This window comes from Muscardinus avellanarius (assembly GCF_963383645.1).
Source record: "Muscardinus avellanarius genome assembly, chromosome: 16".
NCBI classification, from domain to species: Eukaryota; Metazoa; Chordata; class Mammalia; order Rodentia; family Gliridae; genus Muscardinus; species Muscardinus avellanarius.
In genome coordinates this window covers 46,420,335-46,443,477 of record NC_137802.1, presented here as the reverse complement: position 1 = coordinate 46,443,477, position 23,143 = coordinate 46,420,335, and the positions used below count along the sequence as shown (strand labels likewise).

The 23,143-nt window shown below is 47.7% G+C and overlaps 1 protein-coding gene across 1 annotated transcript; it reads left to right on the top strand.

Annotated features, from left to right (window-relative positions):
• Positions 1–526: 526 nt before the first annotated feature.
• UBE2Z (ubiquitin conjugating enzyme E2 Z) lies at positions 527–20,256 on the top strand (the record flags this gene model as incomplete). Its single annotated transcript, XM_080713206.1, has 7 exons — positions 527–943; positions 3,485–3,557; positions 6,126–6,313; positions 8,779–8,890; positions 12,768–12,880; positions 15,714–15,804; positions 20,086–20,256. Exons 1-7 carry the CDS (start codon positions 621–623, stop codon positions 20,254–20,256), a joined length of 1,071 nt encoding a protein of 356 aa, XP_080569332.1. The 5' UTR covers positions 527–620.
• Positions 20,257–23,143: the final 2,887 nt, after the last annotated feature.

The window sequence follows — 23,143 nt, the reverse complement described above, 5'->3', positions numbered from 1 at the left end:
AAACTTCCGCTTTATTATCCCTAGGTCGATGCCTCGCAAAAGCGCCTGGTCTTTTAGTAGGCCCTTCATAGAGACGCTGAATAAATTGAAGCGAGGTGGCATCGCATCCTCAGGTTCGGATTCCTCCCTCCCTCTAGGTACGGCCCCAGGCAAGGGGCAATGATAGCTTGCCCTTGGACACAGGTGCAGAGAGGCCAGATCAATCCCAAAGCCTTTGGGGAAGAAAGGCCCCAAGCGAGTCAACGCCTGTAGAAGTCTGAGGGTCGGTCTCATTAAAGACGAAGGTTATGGCGCTCCCGACTTCCTCCTTTTAACTTTCTTCTCCCCTCGAAACGGTCTAAGAAGAACCGCTCGGCGTACGGGCTCCGGCTCCCCCGGCCGGCGGAGGCTGGGCGCAGGACCGCGCCGGCCCGCTGGCGCCCCGCCCCCCCTGGAGGACCGCGGTGGACGCTCTGGCAGCGCGCGTCTCGCTGGTCCGGGCGGAGGTGGGCGGAGCCTGCGCCGCCCGGGCTGGGGACGCGGAGGGTGGGGACACTCTGGCCCGGCTCTCGGTGGTGCGGGAGCAGCGGCCGCTCTGGTCGGCGGACGTGCTGCCGAGGAGTCCCGGAAGCGGAGCAGCGATGGCGGAGAGTCCGACTGAGGAGGCGGCGACGGCGACGGCGGGCGCCGGGGCGGCGGGGCCCGGGGCGAGCGGCGTGGCCGGCGTGGTCGGCGTTAGCGGCGGCGGCGGCGGGTTCGGGCCGCCTTTCCTGCCGGATGTGTGGGCGGCGGCGGCGGCGGCGGGCGGGGCCGGGGGGCCGGGGAGCGGCCTGGCTCCGCTGCCCGGGCTCCCGCCGTCGGCCGCTGCCCACGGGGCCGCGTTGCTCAGCCACTGGGACCCCACGCTCAGCTCCGACTGGGACGGCGAGCGGACCGCGCCGCAGTGTCTACTCCGGATCAAGCGGTGAGCCGGGGTTTTTCCTTCCCCAGCCCGGCGCGCCGGGGCTCGACCTTCCCCGCCCGACAGCTCACCCCCGCCCAAAGCCGGGCCAGCCGGGGGCGTCGGGCTGCCCGGCCGTCCCCCCCCCGACGCCAGCCCCGGGAGCCCCGCAGCCTCCTCGCGTGCCCAGGTCCGACCCCGCCCCTCAGCACCTCCCGCGGGCCCTCCATCTGCGATCCCGACGCCCTCCCCACCCCCACCCGCCCGAAACCCGACCCTCCGCGCCGGGGTAACACCCCTCCCGCCTCCCGCGCCGCCCGGTCCCCCTCTTCCCCACCCCAGCCTACCTAGAGGAGCCCACAGGCCCCACCCATTGGTCCCCCCCCAGGGCATCCCTGGAGCCCCGTTACCAACGCGCACTCCGCTTGTTTTACCCTGCCTTAGACTTGAGCCAGCCTCCTCTTTACCCTTCGTTTCCTCAAGCCCCCACCACACAGACTCTTCCCCAGGTCGAGATCGCTTCCCCACATAATCCAGGTCTTCCCCCCCGAACCTTATTATTATTATTATTATTATTATTTTTTTTTTTTGGTACCTTAAAGCTGCCCACGGTCTTACCTGTTCCAGCAACTCAAGCTCCCCTTTGCCCCGCAGCTGGGACTGTAATATCCCATTCAGGATCTTTTTGTACCCCCCTGTCACCCAAGGGTCATCTGATTAACTTTTGTGGTGCAAATAGACTCGATTCAAATTATGGGAACAAAGGCCTAAGTCCTTTCTGTACTTTTTGGATGACTGATCTTAGATGGTATCATTTAAGGGAGAATATGTTTTGCGAAATGTTTTGGTGCTTATTGAATAGGAAAAGGATAATACTGTTTATGTACTATTAGTCCTGAAACCTGCTTCCCAATGACCAGACTGATCTCCACACCCCATTGCAAGAATCCTCATCTAGGTATTATCCCCCAAGTTGAAAGTTCCTTCGTAGGTTTCTCTACCTGTTTTCAAGGTTGTAATAAAAATTAAACAGTTTAATGTGTGTAAAGTACCTGGCACAGTGCCTGACACAGGACGCCACCTTCATAGGGACTGTTACCTCTAAAACACTCAACTCTTATACTCTTTCAGCCATTTCTTTCCTGATACACCTTTGAATTTGGCCAATATTTTGCTCTGTTGCCTGTTTACACCATTTTTGTCCCCTGAGATACTGAGGATTAAACCCAGGGGTACTTTACTACTGAGATATATCCTCAGCCCTTTTCATTTTTACTTTGAGATAGGGTCTTGGTAAGTTGTTGGGGCTGGACTCTTTTTTTTTTTTTTTTTTTTTTGCAGTACCGGGGATGGAACCCAAGGACATTCTACCTCCAAGCTACACCCCCAGCCCTATTTTCCATTCTTTAGTTTGAGTTGCAAAGGGCCTCACTAAGTAGTCGCTGAGGCCGTCTGCAAACCTTGGTCCTCCCGTCTCAGCCTCCCAAATGTTGGGATTACTAGCATGCGCCACCACACCTGGCTGGGCTGGACTCTTAACCTGTGACCCTCCTGCCTCAGCCTCCCAAGTTGCTGGGATTGCAAACCTGGGCCACCACACCCTGCTACCGGTTTGTACTTTTTATGTCCATACCTACCCTACCATGTCCCTAGCCTTTTTCTCTTACAGAATGTTTTTCTTTATCTTGTTGCTCTCAACTGATCCATTACAGTTGGTGAGATATAACCCAGAGATTCTCTCTTTTTTATGGTAGTCACCACACTGCCGGACGTGGTGGTGCACGCTTGTAATCCCCACGCTTGGGAGGCTGAGACAGGAGGATCACGCAGTTTCAAAGCCAGCCTCGGCTAGCTTAAGAGACCGTTTCCAAATAAAATATAAAATAGGCCTGGAAGTGTAGCCCGGGGGTAGAAGGCCCCTGGGTTCCATCCCCAGTACCACCAAATAAATAAGTAAATAATAGTCACCACATGTCATCTTCCAGATGTGAGATTCTGGCAGCTCTCCCAACCTGTAGAGATCTCTGTCCTGTTAGTCCCTGGCAAGAAGACCGCCATGGTAGTTTTGCTTCTTGCTTTACGCTGGCTTGCTTGCTTCATATAACCTTACAAGGAAGGGCTCACTGTGTGGCTCGTGAAATTAGTTTTCTGGTGGAGTTGATTGTGTCTTCCCAGTTACTGAGGTTCATTTTGCATTCAGCGTAGTACCTGGGAATCTTGGAGGTGGGAAGTGAATGAGTTGCCATGTGGGAGGAAGTGAGAGTAAATGGGATGTGGCTTTTCTAGAGTGATAGTGATGCCATTGGGATCTCTGATTTTTTTTCTCCTCCTCCTATCCTCCCTCTGAGGAAACAATGCCCCTTTGATAATAATTTGCTGTCTGCCTGCCTGACAAGTACTCAGCTGAGATTTCTCAGCCAAGAAGGCAGTGCAAACATTTGTGGTACCAAGCACCACTTTCTCAAACCCTGGCCTCACTGAGGTGATAACAGCTGTCCTGCTCAAGGGATTCTCCTTTTCCCTCCTCCCTCACTCCTTTCCCCACCTCCTCTTGGTGTTATGCAGGGATATCATGTCCATTTATAAGGAGCCTCCTCCAGGAATGTTCGTCGTACCTGATACTGTTGACATGACCAAGGTACGTAACTTGACGGGGGGGGGGGGGGGGGGGGGGCGGGCGGGCTGGGAGTCTGTTGGGAAATTGGGCCCATAAAGAGCCTGAAAGAGATTATTCAGCTCACCTCTCAGGTTATGTAGATGAAATCAAGATCCCAAAAGAACAGCTGGTTTGCCCGAGATCCCAAAGTGAGGTAGAATAGAGCTTTGAAGAGATGTTTGTTATTAGGGTGCGCGTGGATACGTTGGCCTTGGAATATCCCAGTTCATTCCGCTTGTCCCAGCTTAACTATTAATAAACCAGCTCTTTCCCTCCCAAAATACTCCTGTCTGGATAATTAATTATATGGTTACCCATCTTGTCACTCCTGACTTTAACTACGGTACTATAAATCAGATTTAGGGAAGGTTCGGGATATGGCCAGCTCCTGTCCTTACTGGTCGCTATTGAATATCTTTACCACCCCAAACACCATTTCTCTCTTGTCCTCTACACGGAGAGAAAGCTAAGTACGTAGCGTCAAATTCCTCTGGTATAAATACTTAGGCTTCTCTATCATTGAGTGTTCTGCTCTTCAAGTAAATTTGTACTTAAAATAATATTGGGAAGAAATTCTAAATCCAGTGTTGTTTTCTGTGAAAACTCAAAACTTCAGTTTTTGTATTTTATTTTATTTTTTATTTTATTTTTTTATTTTTTTGCGGGTCTGGGGATGGGACCCAGGAGCATTCAACCTCTGAGCTACACCCCCTGCCTTATTATTATTATTATTATTATTATTATTTATTTATTTATTTATTTATTTTGTGTGTGTGTGTGTGGTACTGGGAGTGGAACCTAGAGGCTTTCTACCTCCGGGCTATACTCCCAGACCTATTTTATATTTTATTTGGAAACAGGGTCTCACTAAGTTGCCGAGAGCCTCACTAAGTAGCTGAGGCTGGCTTCGAACCTGTGCAATCCTCCGGTCTCAACCTTCCAACTGCTGGGATTACAAGTGTGTGTCACCATGCCCGGCTCCCTGCCTTATTTTTTATTCTCTTTTATTTTGAAACTGGGTCTCACTGAGTTGCAGAGGGCCTCACTAAGTAGCTAAGGCTGTCCGCAAATCGTGATCCTCCGGTCTCAGCCTCCTGAATGCTGGGATTACAAGCATGCGCCACCAAGCCTGGCTACTTTTTGTATTGTTGATACACCTTTTTTTGTTTGTTTTGAATAGGCCTCCTGTTAGACTTTTTTTTTTTTTAATATGTTTGGAAATATATGTCCTGGGTCATTTGTCCCCAAATACTAGTGTTAATATGTTAGTCTTTAGGGCCCCAGAACTAATGCTATGTTGGGATCAGTTGGGTTTGCTAAAAATAATTTGCTAGACTATTACCTAGGCATTGTTACCAGAGCAAGATAGGGACTGTAGAGTGAGGCATGGGATTGCAAAGTCCTTTTTTCCCCCTGCTATTCAATTTCTCAGCAGACTTGTAAGAACCTTTTTGTTGTTGTTGTTGTTGTTGTTACTGTCTTGTTTTTGTGGTACTGGGGATTGGACCCAGGGGCACTCTACCTCCAAGCTACATCCCCAGCCCTTATATTTTTTGTTTCGAAACAGGGTTTTGCTAGGTTGATTAGAGTCTCACTGCATTGCTGAGGCTGTCCTAGAACCTGCAGTCTTCTATCTCAGCCTCCCAAGTACTGGGATTACATGCACCACTAGGCATTAGGAACCTTTTAGGAAGAAATAACTGAGCTCAGGTTTTCCTCCCTTCAGAAAGGGAAATCATGTTTGGTAATTATGGCTTGAGGAGAATGAGAATTTAGTGCTCTGTTTTAAGGAATTTTGTTTGGGGGGGGGTTACTTTGTTTTTATAACTGACAGTGTTGGGAAAATTTCGGGTGATGGTTTCATGGCCTTGAGTGGGCGCTGAGTTTTCCCCATTTTCCTTTGTATCTTTGACACGGCTGGGTGCATCCTGAGTCACATCCTCCACAGTAGGTTTGAGCCTCTGGAGGAAGCAAGTGGGCACCTGGGCATCCATCGTAACCCTCAGCTGGCCACTGGTGCTGGGGCCTCCAATCCCTTTGCTCTTGTCCATTCATCTTGCCTCCCCTTCATGCCACATAGGTGTAGCGTGAAATTGCATCATGCATGTTTAATCTAGGCAGACGCAAACATACATCCTCACTAGAAGTATATACTGACTTCTTGAAATGAAAAATGCTAAAATTGTATAGTTCCATATTATATTTTGCACATTGATGGTCTGTTACATATAACTGATCAGGGAGGTCCAAGCAAAAAATGTACTTGAAGGGGAGAGAGACTCAAAGGGGATTATGACTATATTTAGTTTTCACCTTGGGCTCTAATTGTGGGATATCACCCTAGAGTAAGATAATACTCCACTGTAGTGGGACTTAAAATTCCAGACCTACTTAAATTAGTGAGTATGGGATGTTCGTTCTGCACAGTGAGGGTGTGGAGTGCAGACATGAGACTGTGGGCCCTGCTGCTGGCGGGGGTGGCAGGTGAAGCCAGGAGGGGCTGGGGTGGGGCTTCACCTCACAATTTTGAGACGGGGTTTTATTTTGCAGATTCATGCATTGATCACAGGCCCATTTGACACTCCTTATGAAGGGGGTTTCTTCCTGTTCGTGTTTCGGTGTCCGCCCGACTATCCCATCCACCCACCTCGGGTCAAACTGATGACAACGGGCAATAACACAGTGAGGTTTAACCCCAACTTCTACCGCAATGGGAAAGTCTGCTTGAGTATTCTAGGGTAAGAGGAGATTTTTAAGTGGCCAAGTTGGTTGTTAGCAAAAATTACTATAGACCAGCCTTCGTCAACCAGGGTTCCTCATCCGAACCACAACATAGGATGTGACTGAGTGATGCTTTCCTCAGCTCTCCCCAGCATGGTACGTGACGGTATTACTAGTTGCAAAGGAGGGAAGATAAAGTATTACATAAAAGGGATGCATTATGAAGTGGTTCTCAAAATGTGGTCCCTGAGCATACTTCAGCATCTTCAGATGTGGGTCCCCTACCTCAGATATAACTATCGGAAACTGGGGGTAGGGTTGGCAGTCTCCTTTTTAGACAATCTGAGTGTTCTGCACCCTGTAGTTTGAGAACCACTCCCTTAGGGCATTAGGGCAACAGGTTGAGAAAGACTGCAGATCTGTGCCATTGAAGGTTTGGGGTGTCTATCTGAGTCTCAACGAGTGGCTTTGGAGGCGGCGGTGGTGATAATGATTATGATAATTTAACAATTGATGAAAATATCTGAGATTTGAAATCATGTCAGGTATGAAACAGAAGTTTAGAGTATATCTTCCTGGATGTTGAGGTATTTTGCTTCATAGAGTTGCCATTCATCCATTTTAATTGCCTTAGTGAGTCAAAAACTTAGAATAGAACCGGGCATGGTGGCACACTCTTATAATCCTAGTACTAGGGAGGCTGAGAAAGGAGGATCGTAGATTCTCAGCCAGCCTCAGCAACTTAGTGAGGCCCTGTTTCAAAACAAAGAATAAAATAGGTCTGGGGGTATAGTTCAGAGGTGGAATGCCTCTGGGTTCCATCCCAAGTGCCACTAAGAAAAAACAAAAACAAAAAACAGAATGGAAATGTCTTCTAGCATATATTTTTGAATTGTTCTTTTTATTGTGGTGAATTTCCTAGGGTTGGAAAAACAAGAAGGCTGAAAGTTGAGGAAGTTGACCAAACTGGTGATTCTGTTTTGTTGTTATTGGGCTTTTTTTTTTTTTTTTCCTGTCCAATACATTTCCAGGTTTGTGTAGGGAGAAAGGCAGCTGAAGCATCCTGGAGATATGATTTATTTTTCTAGAATGCTTTCAAATCCAGGGATATATTCTTTTATGATTATGGCGGTGAGTAAATCCTTTAAAGGAGGTTGTCTTTAAAGAAGTCCTCCTCTTGTCTGTGCTGGTAGGATAATGAAGTGTGGGCTTGTGTGTGTGTGTTTCCCACAGTGGTAAGGAATTTTAGTCATTGCTTCTGTGTGAAATTAGTTTATGAAAGTGTATTTGTAATAGGTTCTCATTAGGGCAGTATAAAGCTATTTCTGGCAGATACCGGTTTACAGGAGAAATGGTAAAAGTGGCAGAAGTGTGTTGGGTGGAAAAGGAGAAGCTACCTTGAAATTGAAATTTGCCGTGAAGGATCGGAGTAGAAAATTCCCACATGTTCTTCATTAACTATATAGCTTTATTGGCCTCCTTCCTTTCTTCCCTACCTAGAAAAGAAATGGTGGGCTGACTCACTGACAGAATAGATGGAATGAGAATTGGCCCTGTTGACTTAAATCCCCAAATATATTAAGCCACGGAGAGCGGGTATGAGACTCTTTGGGGCGCACAGCTGGAAGAGAGCAGTTTAGAAGCACTTAAGAGCAGCCCGTGATGAAGTTAGTATTTTCATCACTGACCAGGGCCTTCTCCAAGTGTAGCAGGGAAAGGGAAGTGGCCAGTTAGCTAGAGCAAGTCAGTCCTGGCTCAGGCTGTGTCGGGCTTTCAGCCATGGTGCCATGTTGTCATTTAATTGAGCTAAAGCATGTCATTCGCATCCAAACCAACCCCTCCTCTTAATACTTGTGCAAGTTTATGAAAGAGAAGAATAATAGTATTTCTTTGCACGTTGAAGTTGTTTTCCATTTAGTTTTTTCAGATCCTACACAGTCTGAAAGTGTCCCTTAATCTTTTCCTGTCTGCTATGAGAGTTGTGTTGGTCTTCAGAAAATTTGATACTCCTCGAGGGGTTGATTCAGCATTGGGTTCTTGTTCAACAACCCTACCATCTGGCCTCAAACCAACTCTTTAGTCACCTGTGTGCCTCTCTGCTCAACTCTTCTCCCCTTACTAAAACTCTGTCACCACCTATAAATAAGCTCTTTGAGATCCACTGAGGTTAACATTTAGACAACCTTTAAAATTATTTTCTTAACTTACTTCTTTCATTTTGCTATGGTAGCCTTCCTTGGCTACTGTGTCTTTTCTGACCCAAAGAAAATCTATTCAAAGTTAGCCTTGCTTGCATTACTCTCTTTTTGTCCCACTTGACATTAGGATTAGGTCAAGTGATGAATGAAGGTGAGACAGAGGCTGGGAATTTCAAGACTATTGTGAAACCGAAACAGAGCAAGTCACTGACTGTAGTGCTGCTGCCGTCATGGTCCCTGGTTTTCTACCTCACCATCTTCCCTTTGCTCTGCTGTGTTTGCAGTACATGGACTGGCCCTGCCTGGAGCCCAGCCCAGAGCATCTCTTCTGTGCTCATCTCTATCCAGTCCCTGATGACTGAGAACCCCTACCACAATGAGCCTGGCTTTGAACAGGTAAGGCCAATTGGGCCCAGCTTTGGGGTGTGCTATATTGGGTGCTGTAAGAGATTGGAGAAGCCAGATGTGGTGGCACACACTTGTATTCCCAGTTACTCCTGCACCTAAGGCAAGAGCATCTCAAGTTCAAGGGCAACCTCGACAGCCTTGCCTCCAGATAATGAAAGGGCTGGGGCCAGGTAAGGTGGTGCACACCTGTAATCCCAGTACCTGGCAGGCTGAGACAGGAGGATCACAGATTTGAGGCCAACATTAGCAACTTAGTGAGATCCTGTTTGTTTGTTTTTGGTTTTTTGTTTTTTTTTTTTTTTGCAGGTCTGGGGATGGAATGGAACTCAGGGGCATTTGACCTCTGAGCTACACCCCCTGCCCTATTTTTTTTTTTATATTCTTTATTTTGAAACAGGGTCTCACTGAGTTGGGGAGGGCCTCACTAAGTACCTGGGCTGTCTGCGAACCATGATCCTCTGGTCTCAGCCTCCTCAATGCTGGGATTACAAGTATACGCCACCACACCTGGCTTCGTGAGATCCTGTTTTAAAATAAAAAGTAAAATAAAGATGTGGCTCAGAGGTAGAATGCCTCTGGGTTCAGTTCCCAGTATTTTAAAAATCAAAAGGACTTGGGGTGTAATTTGGTGGCAGAGCACTTTCTAGCATGTGCACAGCACTGGCTTTGATCTCTCATACTATAAAAATAAGAGAGAATGTAATCCCAGCACTTGGGAGGCTGAGACAGGAGGATCTCATGGGTTCGAAGCCAGCCTCAGCTACTTAGTAAGACTCTCAGCAACTTAGTGAGACCCTGTTTCCAAGTAAAGTATAAAATAGGTCTGGAAGTATAGCCTGGAGGTAGAAAAGCCCCTGGGTTCCACCCTCAGTACCATGAATGAATGAGAGAAATGTGCTTAAGAGTCTTTTCCCAGCCAGGCATGGTGGCTCATGCTTATAATCCCAGCATTTGGGAGGCTGAGACCGTTCGATTGCAGTATGCGGACAGCCTCAGCTAGTTAGGCCCTCCGCAACTTAGTGCAACCCTGTTTCAAAATAAAGAATAAAATACAGGGCAGGGGGTATATGCTGCTGGGTTCCATCTCAGACCTGCAAAGAAAAAAAAGTCTTTCCCCACTTCATCTGGCACAGCCTAACATACTGCTCTTGTCAATGTAGGAGAAAAAGAGACCTGACATTTATGTTGCTTAGTAATGAAATACTGTATTTGTAAGAAATACAGTAATGCTGCTAAGTATTTGACTTGGATTAATCTACGGTGTGAAAGTCAGCGCTATAAAAGAGAAGATACAGGAAGCACGATTTTTTTTTTTTTTTTTTTGGTAATGGGGATTAAAGCTAGGGGCATTCTAGCTGGGTATGATGGTGCATGCTTGTAATCCCTGTGCTTGGGAGGCTGAGACAGGAGGATCTTGCAGGTTCGAAGCCAGCCTTAGCTAGTTAGTAAGGCTCTCAGCAACTTAGTGAGACCCTGTTTCAAAAATAATATAAAAAAGGTCTGGGAGTATAGCCCGGAGGCCTCACTATGTAGCTGAGATGGGTGGAGAACCTGCGATCCTCCTGTCTCAGCCTCCCAAGTACCGGGATTACAAGCGTGCACCGTAACACCTTGTATCACATTTTTCAAAATGAAGAATAAAATAGGGAGCTGGGTGTGGTGGTGCACACTTGTAATCTCAGTGCTTGAGATGCTGAAACAGGAGGATCGAGGTTTGTTGACAGTCTCAGCTACTTAGGTCCTCAGCAACTAAGTGAAACTATTTCAAAATAAAGAAAAAATAATAAGAAGAAAATAGGGCTGGAGGTTCAACTCAGACATAGTTCTGGGTTCAATCCCTAGTACCATAGACACACACACATATTTTTCAAGGTATGCTATATGCTGGACACTGCCAGAGTTTTATATATAATTTCTTGTTCAAGATCTCATAATAGCCAGGCGTGGTGGTGCACGCTTGTAATCCCCGTACTTGGGAGGCTGAGACAGGAGGATAGCATGGGGTTGAAGCCAGCCTCAGCTACTTAGTGAGGCTCTCAGCAACTTAGTGAAACCCTTTTTCCAAATAAAGTATAAAATAGGTCTGGGATTATACCCCAGAGGTAGAAAAGTCCCTGGGTTCCATCCCCAGTACCACACACACACACAAATAAATAAAAAATAGGGCTTGGGGATATAGCTCAGAGGTAGAATGCCCAAGTTGTATCCCCAGTACAACTTAGTGAGACCCTGTTTCCAAATAAAATATAAAAAAATAAAAAGGTCTGGGAGTATAGCCCGGAGGTAGAAATCCCCTGGGTTCCACCCCCAGTACCACCAAAAAAAAAAATCTCATCATAGCTGGGTGTGGCATTTGGGAGGCTGAGACCGGAGGATCACGGTTTGCAGACAGCCTCAGCTACTTAGGCCCTTCACAACTCAGTGAGACCCTGTTTCAAAACTAAAAAGACTAAAAAAAAATAGTTCCGGGGGTGTAGCTTGGACGTACAGTGTTCCTAGGTTCCATCCCCAGTACTACAAAAAAATTTAAAAAAATAAATCTCATACTATAGCTGAGTGTGATGGCGCACACTTGTAATCGCAGCACTTGGAATGCAGGTTTGCAGCCATCCTCAGCTACTTAGTGAGGACCTCCACACTTAGTAAGACCCTGTTTCAAAATAAAGAATAAAAAATAGGGCTGGGTTGGGGGGTCTAGCTTGGAGGTGGCATGCCCCTGGGTTTAATCTCCAGTGCAGCAATAAAATAAAATCTCATGCTAGCCCAGCATGTTGGCACATGCTTATAAACTCAGTACTTGGAAGGCTGAAACAGGAGGATCATAGGTTTGTCCCAGAACAGCTGTAGCTACTTTGTGATGCTCTCTGCAACTTAGTGAGATCCTGTTTCAAAATAAAAAATAAGGCGGGCATGGTAGTGTATAGTTGTTTTTTGTTTGGTTGGGTTTTTTGGTAGGTCTGGAGATGGAACCCAGGGGCATTATCCCTCCGAGCTACAACCCCTGCTCTATTTTTTATTCTTTAATTGAAACAGGGTCTCACTAAGTTGTGGAGAGCCTCACTAAGTAGCTGAGGCTGGCCGCCAACCACCATCCTCCGGTCTCAGCCTCCTGACTGCTGGGATTACAAACATGCGCTACCATGCCCAGCTAGTAGCGGACACTTGTAATCCCAGCATTTGGGAGGCTAAGACAGGAGGAGATCACAGTTTGCGGACAGCCTCAGCTACTACTTAGTGAGACCCTGTTTCAAAATAAAGAATAAAAAATAGGGCTGGAGGTTTAGCTTGGAGGTAGAATACCCCTGGCTTCCGTCCCCAGTATAAATAAATAAATAAATAAATAAATAAATAAATAAATAAATAAATAAGGCTGGAGCTGGGCATGGTGGTGCACACTTGTAATCCCAGTACTTGGAAGGCTGAGACAAAAGGATGGCAGCCTCAGCTACTTAGTGAGGCTCTTTTTTTTTTTTTGGTGGTGGTACTGGGGATGGAAGCCAGAGGCTTTATACTTCCAGGCTACATTCCTAGACCTATTTTATTTGGTAACAGGGTCTCACTAAGTTGCTAAGAGCCTCACTGAATAGCTGAGGCTGGCTTCAAACCTGCATGATCCTCCTGTCTCAGCCTCCCAAGTACGGGGATTACAAGTGTGCATCACCACACCCGGCTTTATTCTTTATTTTGAAACAGGGTTTCACTGAGTTGCAGAGTGCCTCACTGAGTGGCTGAGGCTGACCGAGAACCTGGGATGCTTCTGTCTTAGACTCTCAAGTACTGGGATTACACCATGCCCAGCTTCCCATTGACTTTTCTCTTTGACTAAATTTTGAATTTGGATTCTGTGCCATCTGTCAAATTGTAGGAGAGACATCCAGGAGACAGCAAAAACTACAATGAATGTATCCGGCATGAGACCATCAGAGTTGCAGTCTGTGACATGATGGAAGGAAAGTGTCCCTGTCCTGAACCCCTACGGTATGTATCAAAGAGGTGAAGACACACTGAGGTCAGATGTGGCGGCATGCAGCTTTAATACCAGTACCTGGGAGGCTGAAACAGGAGGATCACAGGTTCAAAGACAACCTCAGCAACATGGGGAAACTCGCAACCTAGCAAGATTGTTTCCAAAACAAAAAATAAAAGGGCTGTAAGTGTAGTTCAGAGATAGAAGCTTCTTTGTTCAATCCCTGTTACAAAGAAAAAAGCAGGCAGACAGGTAAGTACACTAGGTCCTTATTCCTTTTGTAGATGTAGATGGTTTGTACCTTTAAGGATCTTTGGGGCAGAGTGTGGTTTTGAGGGAGGTAAAGAAGGAATGAAAGCCAGGCATGGTGGTGTACACCTGTAATTCTTACTTGAGAAGCTGAGGCAGGAGAATCATAGGTAGGTTTAAGACCAGGCTCAGCAACTTAGTGAGATGGTGTTTCACAATAAAAATTAAAATAGGGCTGGGTGTGTATCTCAGAGATAGAATACCCTGGATTCAATCCCCAGTACCAGTATAAAAAAAAGATGTAGTTCATGCTTTTGTTTGTTTGTTTTTGTGGTACTGGGGATTGAACCCAGGGGCATTCTAACTCCGAGCTACACCCCAGTCTTATTTTTTATTCTTTATTTTGAAACAGGGTCTCAGTTGCAGAGGGCCTCACTAAGTAGCTAAGGCTGGCGACGAACCCAGGTCGTCCTGTCTCAGCCTCCCAAGTACTGGGATCATAAGGGTATACCACCACACCTGGCTCCCCCAGCCCTTTTTCGCTAATTTGAAACAGGGTCTTGCTGTTGCCGAGACTGTGAAGTTGGTGAGGCTGGCCTCAAACCTGTGATCCTTCTGTCTCAGCCACCCAAGTGGTTCATATGTGTAAAGAGCAAGTAGCTGTAGGTTACTTGAGAGGAAATTCAAAAGAATTTCTCAATTGCCAGGTCTGGTAGAAAAGACAGTTTATGCCCTCAGAAAGCCTCAGTAACTGCAACAAAGATGTTGAGTACGGATTAGGATTAGAGATAGTCTGGAAATAGTAGCGATTGAGTATTATAGGTGCTGTCACATTTTGGGGGGCACTGGGAATTAAAACCCGGGGCATTCTTTCTCTGAGCCATACCTCCAATCCCATTTTATTTATTTACTTTTTTTTTTGCGGGTCTGGGGATGGAACCCAGGGGCATTTGACCTCCGAGCTACACCCCTGCCCTGTTTTTTAGTTTTGTTTTTCTACACCCCCTGCCCTAATTTTGTTTGTTTGTTTGTTTGTTTGTTTTTTGTTTTTTCTTTATTTTTTTTCTTTTTTTTTTTTTTGGTGGTACTGGGGTTCCTGGAAGCCCTTCTACCTCCGGGCTACACTCCCAGACCTATTTTTTATATTTTTATTTTAGAAACAGGGTCTCCTAAGCCAGCGCGCGCGGCTGGCTTCGAACCTGCGCGATCCTCCTGTCTCCGCCTCCCAAGTGCGGGGATTACAAGCGTGCGCCACCACGCCCGGCTGTTTTTTCTTTATTTTGAGAGGGTCTCACTAAGTTGCGGAGGGCCTCACTAAGTAGCTGAGGCTGGCTTCGAACCTTCCTGATCCTTCTGTCTCAGGCTTCCAAGTAGCTGGGATTACAAGCATGCGCCACTACACCTGGCTTCAAGTAGTTTCTGAGACTGGCTGTAAATCTGTGATCTTCCTGTCTCAGCATCCCAAGTACTGGGATTACAAATGTGCGCCATCATGACCAGCATGCTCTTCATTTTTGTAACTTCTGAAGGATGAGGGAAATTCACCACAACATTTCATTGTTTGGGACATCATGGCTCATTCCTGTAATGCCAGTACTTGAGAGGCCATGACAGGAGGATTGCAGATTTGAGGCCAGCCTCAGCAGTTTAGCAAGACTCTGTTTCAAAATAAAGAATAAGAAACTGGGTCTGGTGGCATATGCTTTGTAATCCCAGCATTTGGGAGGCTGAGACCAGAAGGATCTGGGTTCAGAGCTAACCTCAGCTACTTGCAACTCAGTAAGAATGTTTCAAAGTAAAGAATACTAAATTGGGCTGGGGGTGTAGTTCGGAGGTAGAATGCCCCTGGGTTCCATCCCTAGTACTGCAGAAAAATAAAATAAGGAATAAGAAGGGGCCATATGTGGTGGCACATACTTGTAATCCCAGTATTTGGAAGGTGAGATAGGAGGATTGCAGGTTCACGGCCAGTCTCAGCTACTTGGTGAGACCCTATTTCAAAATAAAAGAATAAAAAATAGTGCTGGGGGTGTATCTCAGAGGTAGAATCCCCCTGGGTTCAACTACCAATACCATACATACATACGTACGTACGTACATACATACATACATAAGGGCTGGGAGCCGAGTATGATGGTGCACACTTGTAATTTCAGCATTTGGGAGGCTCGCAGTTTGTGGACAGCCTCAGGTACTACTTAGGCCCTTTGCAATTTAGTGAGGCCCTGTTTTAAAATAAGAATAAAATATAGGGCTGGAGGTATAGCTCAGAGGTAGAATGCCCCCGGGTTCCATCCCTGATACCACCAAAAACAAAGGGCAGCTGGGGGCATAGCACAGGGGTAGAATGTCCCTCTGTTCACTCCCCAGTACCCCGCCAAAAGAAAATAAAAATAAAAGTTTTTAAGTTAGGCTGGAGGTATAACTGAGTGGTACAGTGCCCCTGGGTTAAACCCTAGACCCAAAAGGGGAGCAGGGGAGGTCAGTGGTAGAGTACCCTTGCTTCAAATCCCCAGTACCATACACACCATAAAAGATGAGGAAGTAAAAGGCAGATTGTACCATAGGTTCCTAATTTCTCTACTTATTTTCCAGAGGGGTGATGGAGAAGTCCTTCCTGGAGTATTATGATTTCTATGAGGTGGCCTGCAAAGATCGCCTGCACCTTCAAGGCCAGACCATGCAGGTAATATTGTCTGCTGCTAATTCTAGAAGTCTCATGGCAGACTGGAAAACCCCTTCCCAAAGCTGACATCCACATCTCAAAGCATGTCACAACTAAAAAGGCCCTGTGTGTCATTTGAGAAACTGATGGCCAGAAAGGATTCTTGTGTGAGCTACCATGCCTGGCTCCAGCTTTTCAGCTTTTTTTTTTTTTTTTTGTGGTACTGGGGGTAGAACCCAGAGGCCTTCCACCTCCAGGCTATACTCCCAGACCCATTTTATATTTTATTTGGAAACAGGGTCTCACTAAGTTGCTTAGAGCCTCAGTAAGTAGCTGAGGCTGGCTTTGAACCTGTGCGATTCTCCTGTCTCAGCCTCCCAGGCATGGGGATTACAAGCGCACCACCATGCCCAGCTTGGCTCCAGCTTATTTTAATGAATAAATTCTTACTGGCCAAATTATCGATGGGATTACTTGGTTAGTAAGAGGGTGAGAGTGGGAACCCTCCTGTCCAGGAGGATGAGTTATTGTGTCTTTGTCTCACTTGCTTGTGATCTTGATTAGAAATGGGTGACTTGAAGCCGGGTGTGGTGGCACACACTTGTAATTCCAGCATTTGGGAGGTTGAGACAGGAGGATTGCGGTTCATGGACTGCCTCAGCTACGTAGGCCCTTTGCAACTCAGGGAGACCCTTTTTCAAAATAAAGAATAAAAAATAGTTCTGGGGGTGTAGCTCAGAGGTAAAATGCCCCTGGGTTCCATCCCCAGTACTGCAAAGAAAAAAAAAGAAATGGGTGACTTGCGCTGGGCATGGTGGTGCACACTCGTAATCCCAGTACTTGAGACGCTGTATAGGAGGATCGCAGGTTCGCAACCAGCCTCAGCTACTCATGAGGCCTTCTACAATTTAGTGGACCCTGTTTCCAATAAAAAATGGGGCTGGGGGTATAGCTCAGAGGTAGAATACCCCTGAGTTCAATCCCCAGTATCACACACACCAAAAATATGGGTGACTTGAGCCAGGCATGGTGGCACACACCTGTAATCACAGTACTTAGAAGGCTGAGACAGGTTCGAGGCCAGCCTCAACAATTTATCAGGACCCTTAGGAACTTAGACCCTGTTTTGAAAAAAAGCCAGGTGTGGTGGCACATGGTTGTAATCCTAAGTCTGAGACAGAAGGATTGCAGGTTCATGGCCAGTCTTAGCTACTTAACGAGGCTCTCCACAATTTAATGAGACCCTGTTTCAATATAAAATTTTGCTGGGGGATGTTAGGGGTTTAAGGTCAGAGATAGAACACCCCTGGATTCAATCCCCAATGCCATCAAAAAAGAAAAAGAAAGAAAGGTAACTTGGGTTGTTGAGGACTCTCGTGTGTGTGTGTGTGTGTGTGTGTGTGTGTGTGTGTGTGTGTTACTGTGAATGGAACCCAGGGGCTGTCTACTTCGAGGCTATACTCCCAGACCTATTTTATATTTTATTTGGAAACAGGGTCTCACTAAGTTCTTAGCTGAGAGCCTCACTAAGTAGCTGAGGATGGTTTCAAACTTGTGTGATCCTCCTGTCTCAGCCTCTCAAGTACTGGGATTACAAGCATGCACCACTAGCCTGGCTAAAAAATTATAGCCAGAATCATCATTTTTTCTTGAGGTACTAGGAATGGAACCCAGGGGCATTCTACCTCTGAAGTACACCCCCGGTCCTTGTTGAGAACTCTTAAGGCTCTCTCTTGTTGGGCTATGTCTACCCACCAACAGTAGGAATCCTGTATCTTTCTGGGAGGCTTGCTGGTAAATGGTAGCTTCCCTATCCTTTCAAGACTTCCCGACCACCTGCCTTATTTAACTGCAGATGACAAGGCAGGCTCAGCGTTCACTTGCTCTCTGCCCTTGTTGAGACTATCTGACGGTGCTGCCACAGTTAGAATTCTCAGTGCTGGTGTCTGGCAGCACTACCAACAAACAGGCTGTGCATGAAAGCAGCTCATGAGCAGATTGGGACAAGAAGGGCGGTATTTGGGAGGAAGGGATGGTGGGGGAGCCAAGGGTGAAAGAAGGAAGAGGTAGAGAATGGATGGCTCCAGAGTACGGGTGGAACATAACAGTCACCAGTGAGAGGGTGGGCTGTGCCACAGTGTGATTTGCGTCCATGGGCACCCTGCTGAGGACCGTGGAGGAGGGGCCTGGGTGTGACTCAGTGGCTGAGTGCTTGCTGAGCGTGGGCCAGGCCCAGTGCCAGTCTTCTGTAAAAAGAACAACAAATGGAAGGAACTTTCCTGAGAGGGAGAAACAGGAGGGAGGGGAAATTAGAAATTATGTGGCTTTTTGTAATTGTCAAGGAAGAGGTCTTCCCTTGCGTATACCCTGGCCATACTGCTTTGCTGATGAGGTCTCTGTATAGCTTGCCTTTTTGGGGGGGAGGGGTGCTAGAGATTGAACCCAGGGGCATTCTAGGAACTCTGTGCTGTACCCCTGTCTGTTTAAATTTTTATTTTGAAACAGTCTCATGTTGCTGAGGCTGGCCTTGAACCTGTGATCCTCTTGTCTCAGCCTCCCAACAACTGGGATTGTAGGCATGCGCCATTAAGCCCAGCTTGTACAGCATCTTTAAATCTTTTTTTATACTGTGTACCCAACCAAAGTTGTTTTTTGAGATGTCAAGGACAGGTAAACCTTTCAATGAAATGCTTAGATGGCATTGACCTAGAATGAGAAGGACTCAGGTCAGGGCTGTGTGGCTGTGGAGCAGTGCCTGGAAATGTGGGCAAGATGTAGTGATGGGGCTCCGGGGAGGCGTGCAGGTGCTTACCCAGAAGTCAGAACTCTAAGTTCTGGTCTTGGCTGTGGCCTTAGAAAGGCAGTGTCCTGCCGGACGTGGTGGCGCACACATGTAATCCCAGCATACAGGAGGCTGAGACCGGAGGACTGCAGTTTTCAGGCAGCCTCAGCTACGTAGTAAGGCCCTCTGCAACTCAGCGAGACCCTGTTTCAAAATAATAAAAAATAGGGCAGGGGTTGTAGCTTGGAGGTTGCATGCCCCTGGGTTCCATTCCCAGACCTGCCAAAAACAAAAAAGGAAAAGCAGTGTCCTTTTTTTGTTGTCCTGGGGATTGAACTAAGGGGCATTCTACCTCCTAGCTATACCCCTAGCCCTTTTTTATTTTTTTGAAACAGGGTCTCCCTACTGGCTGAGGCTGTCCTTGGACCTACAATCCCCTTGTCTTAGTCTCCCAAGTACTGGGATTACAGGTGTGCACCACCGTACCCGGCTCCACTTTGGTTTTCAGAAGTTAGAAACACAGGCACACTTAATGATGATGGTCTGAGTCTTGAGTTTCTCTTCCCTACCTTTCTTTCTAACTCCACGGCTACGTAGACTGTGCCATGTCCCCACACTAGGGTGGCATCCTGAGGACATCACTTGTGGCTTCTGCATGCTGACTTCTTTTTGAGGAAGGAGCCTCTCTGTGTGTGTGGCACTGGTGGTTGAACCAAGGGGCATCCGTGCCTCATTGTTTTGTTTTGCAATACTGGGGATGTGACACATGGGCACTGTACCTACGAGCTACACCCCCAGCCCTATTTTTTTTATCCTTTTTATGTTTGAAACAGGGTCTCACTGAGTTCTGAAGGGCCTCACTAAGTAACTAAGGCTTTGTGTGAACCACAGTCCTCCAGTCTCCACCTCCCAAATGCTGGGATTACAAGCGTGCACCACCACGCCCGGTTCTCCTTTTTATTTTTTGTTTTGAAATGGTCTTGTAGCTTGCTGAGAGTCTCACTAAGTTGCTGAGGCTGTACTTAAACATGGGATCCTCCTGTCTTAGGCCCTGAAGTACTGGAATTGCATGCATGCACCCTCAAGCACTTTTTTTTTTAGTGGTACTGGGGATTCTACATCTGGTACAGATGCTTTCTACATCTGGGCTACACTCTCAGACCTATTTTTTTATATTTTATTTGGAAACAGGGTCTCACTAAGTTGCTGAGAGCCTCACTAAGTAGCTGAGGGTGGCTGCAAACCTGTGAGATCCTCCTGTCTCAGCCTCCCAAGCGCGGGGATTACAAGTGTGCGCCACCACGCCCGGCCTCCCCAAGCACATTTTAATGTCAAACCAAACTAGATCTATTTGGGACAGTCATTGTGCTCTACTACTGGAGACTCTGGATAGTTGTGCTGCGCTCTGCCCTCCTGTCCGCAAAGCTCAGAAGGTGAGCTTGCGTTTCAATCCAAAGCTGCTCTCCAGGATGAGTGCCCCGGACTTGAATCTCCCATGTCCTGTCTCCTTTCCCCCACAGGACCCTTTTGGAGAGAAGCGGGGCCACTTTGACTACCAGTCCCTCTTGATGCGCCTGGGACTGATTCGGCAGAAAGTGCTGGAGAGGCTCCATAATGAGAACGCGGAAATGGACTCTGATAGCAGCTCGTCTGGGACAGAGACAGACCTGCACGGGAGCTTGAGGGTTTAGACCCTGCTCCCCTCTCCCTCCCCCAACTCAAGAGTCCCAGCAGAGTCCCTTTCCCCCATCCCAGGGATGGAGAGGCCCAGTGTATCTCCCTCCAAACGTGACGTCATCCTGCAAGATGGCAAGAAGCAAGCAAGCTCCGATCCCAGGGTGTGGGAGCAGGGCCTGTTCCAATCTGACCTTCTTGGCGCCGGAGCACCTGGGGCTGCGGTCATCCCAGAACATGTAGGGCGAGGGCCTCTGGCAAAACAAAACAACCAACACACCTCTGCAGGGCCAGCTCCTAGGGAGAGGAGAAGACACATGGCAATTCCAAGGGGGAGTGTGCCCAAGTGATGTGTGGGGCGTCTGGAAGAAGCTTGGGGCAAGGGGAGTCTGTGACCCTTCAGCAGTCTGGGTGGTTGTCTCTGTCTGTCTTCAGTCTTGAAGCAGGGCTTCCCATTGCCCTTTTCTTCCTTGCGTTCCCTCCTGTTATTTCCCACAGGCCAGCATAATTTTGTTTTTTCCTAATTTATAGTCACTGTTCTAGACAGACCAAAGAGAAGGAACAGTGGTGGCGTCTGGGCTGCTGACCAGTAAGCTTTACCTAGCACCTGAGCACCTTCTCCCTTGCCCTCATCCCCTCACCCTTTAGGTTTCAGACAGAAAGTAAACAACGGGACCAGGACCGGGACCAAGCCAGGTCTTGGAGAAGCCTACATAGGCACCGTTAAGCCGAAAGTACTACGTGTTCCCGCAATCACTGATTGGAAAAGTTCCCGACACAGGCAGCTGCAGTGTGTATGGGATTAGAGCCACTACATAGAATAGTCTCGTACAGATTTTCATAAGTACTAGTCACAATGAGGGTATTTCTTCTGGGGGTGGGGTACTGGGGGAGACCGATGCTACTCCTTACTGTATTTTGTTTGGCTGACCTGTGTATTTTCAGCCAGCCTGTAGTCCCCCTCCTCACTTCAACCCCAGGGATTTGGGGGGAACAAGGGTAGCCAATGGCAGAAGGGGGTTGGGGCTGGAACTGCAAACCCTCCCCCTCCCCAGCTGCTCTGTTGCTGGCTCTGATGGGTGCTTTCCTGGCTGTGTTGCTTCTTTTATCTGTATTTAGCTGCAGTGATCCCTTATCTGGTCAGCTCAGAAAAGTGTGCTTTAGGTGCCCTGTAATACTAGGCATCGAGGGACTCCATCCTTCCCCTTTGATGTATTCTCCCTCTATTTCCAGATTCTTGCTATTGTGGCTTCCTATGGGGTGTTGATCCCTGTGACCAGGGCCCAGTCAGTGTCCAGCCATGCAGAAGGGAGAGGATAAGGTGTACCTGCTTTGCCTGCTGCTAAGGTCTCTGCTTTGTGGATCGTGGGGCTCCCCAGGGAGGACTGAGGGGGGAATAGGGCACAAGGAGAATGTCCGGCTTGACACAGAGGAGCTGTGGCAGGAGTGGTGTGCTTGGGGTGAAGTTTATATTGGATACATGAAGGCTGGGTTTCTTGACAGGGAGACTCCAAAAGGGACCCTGCTTTCCAATGACCCTCTTCCATTCCCAGAGCTAGTAGTCCAGGGAGAGAAGAATGCCCTTGGCCTGTGGGCCCAGTGTTGTCTTATCCATCTAAGTGTTCCCACTTTGAGTGACAATCTTCTCCTTGGCCCTGCCATGGGGCAGAGCTTGTCTGGCATTGTGGCCTGACTTAACGCCCTAATCTTGAGTTGAGGAAATATATGCACAGGAGTCAAAGAGATGTCTTTATATCTGACTGTACATAAATGAAGTTTTCTTTTTTTTTTTTTTTCTTTTTGGTGCAATAAAGTTTGTTTTGGCAGAAGGAGGAAGCGCCTATGGGTGTGGGGGGTTGTGTCAAGGAAGAATGGGATCACCATCGCACCTCACCTGGGCCTGGATCTGTCAGAATTGTCTGGAGGCTGAAGACTTGACTGGGTCATGGGGTAGGGAGGGTCGGGATCGTTGGTGACTAGTTCTCTACTGATTGGAAAAGAGCCCTTTGAGGGATGTGGCTCTGGCTGGCATTCAGTGAGAAAGGAGCCATCTGGTCTCTAGCTTCTGAAAACTTTGACCCACCTACATGTGCTAAGGGATGGCAGTCTAGAGAAACCCTGGCTATTCAATTTCCTAACACTGAACAAGCATCTTATTTTTTATGTGTGTATGTGCTACTGGGGATGGAACTCAGGGGCATTCTACCTCCGAGCTCCACCCCCAGCCCTATTTTTTATTCTTTATTTTGAAACAGGGTCTGAGTTGCTAGGGCCTACGAAGCTGCAGCTGTCCGTGAACCGCGATCCTCCAGTCTCAGCCTCACAGATGCTGGGGTTACAAACATGTGCCGCCACGCCCGGCTCACTTTGGAATTTATTTAGCATTTAGACTGCGAGGGCATGAGGGCTCTGGATGCCGTTCGGGCTGGCCTTGCCCTTCGTCACCCTCTCCTGGCTATCAGAGCTTGCTTTCTAGAGCAGAAGCTTTCCTCTGGGTTGAGCATGCGTAGGTGTTGGTGTGCGTGTCCTGCCAGCCCATGCTGTGCAGGGCAGTGATGTGGAAGCTGACGCTTAGGTTCCAACCAAGGCCCTCACTCTGCCTAAGCCAGTGGCCCCAAGTAAGTCGCTTTGTCATCTGTGAAGGCTGCTGTAGAATTGTTAGGCGTGTGTATATACAACAGTACAGCGTAGTTGGTATGTCCCTGTAATCCTAGTACTTGGAAGGCTGAGACAGGAGGATCACAGGTTTTACAACAGCCTCGGCAACCTAGCGAGACCCTCAGCAATCTAGTCAGATTGGTTTCAAAATAAAAATGGGGCTGGGGGTGTAGTTTGAAGGTAGACTGCCCCTGGGTTCAGTCCCTAGCACCAACCACCACCACCAAAAACAAACCCAGCACGGGA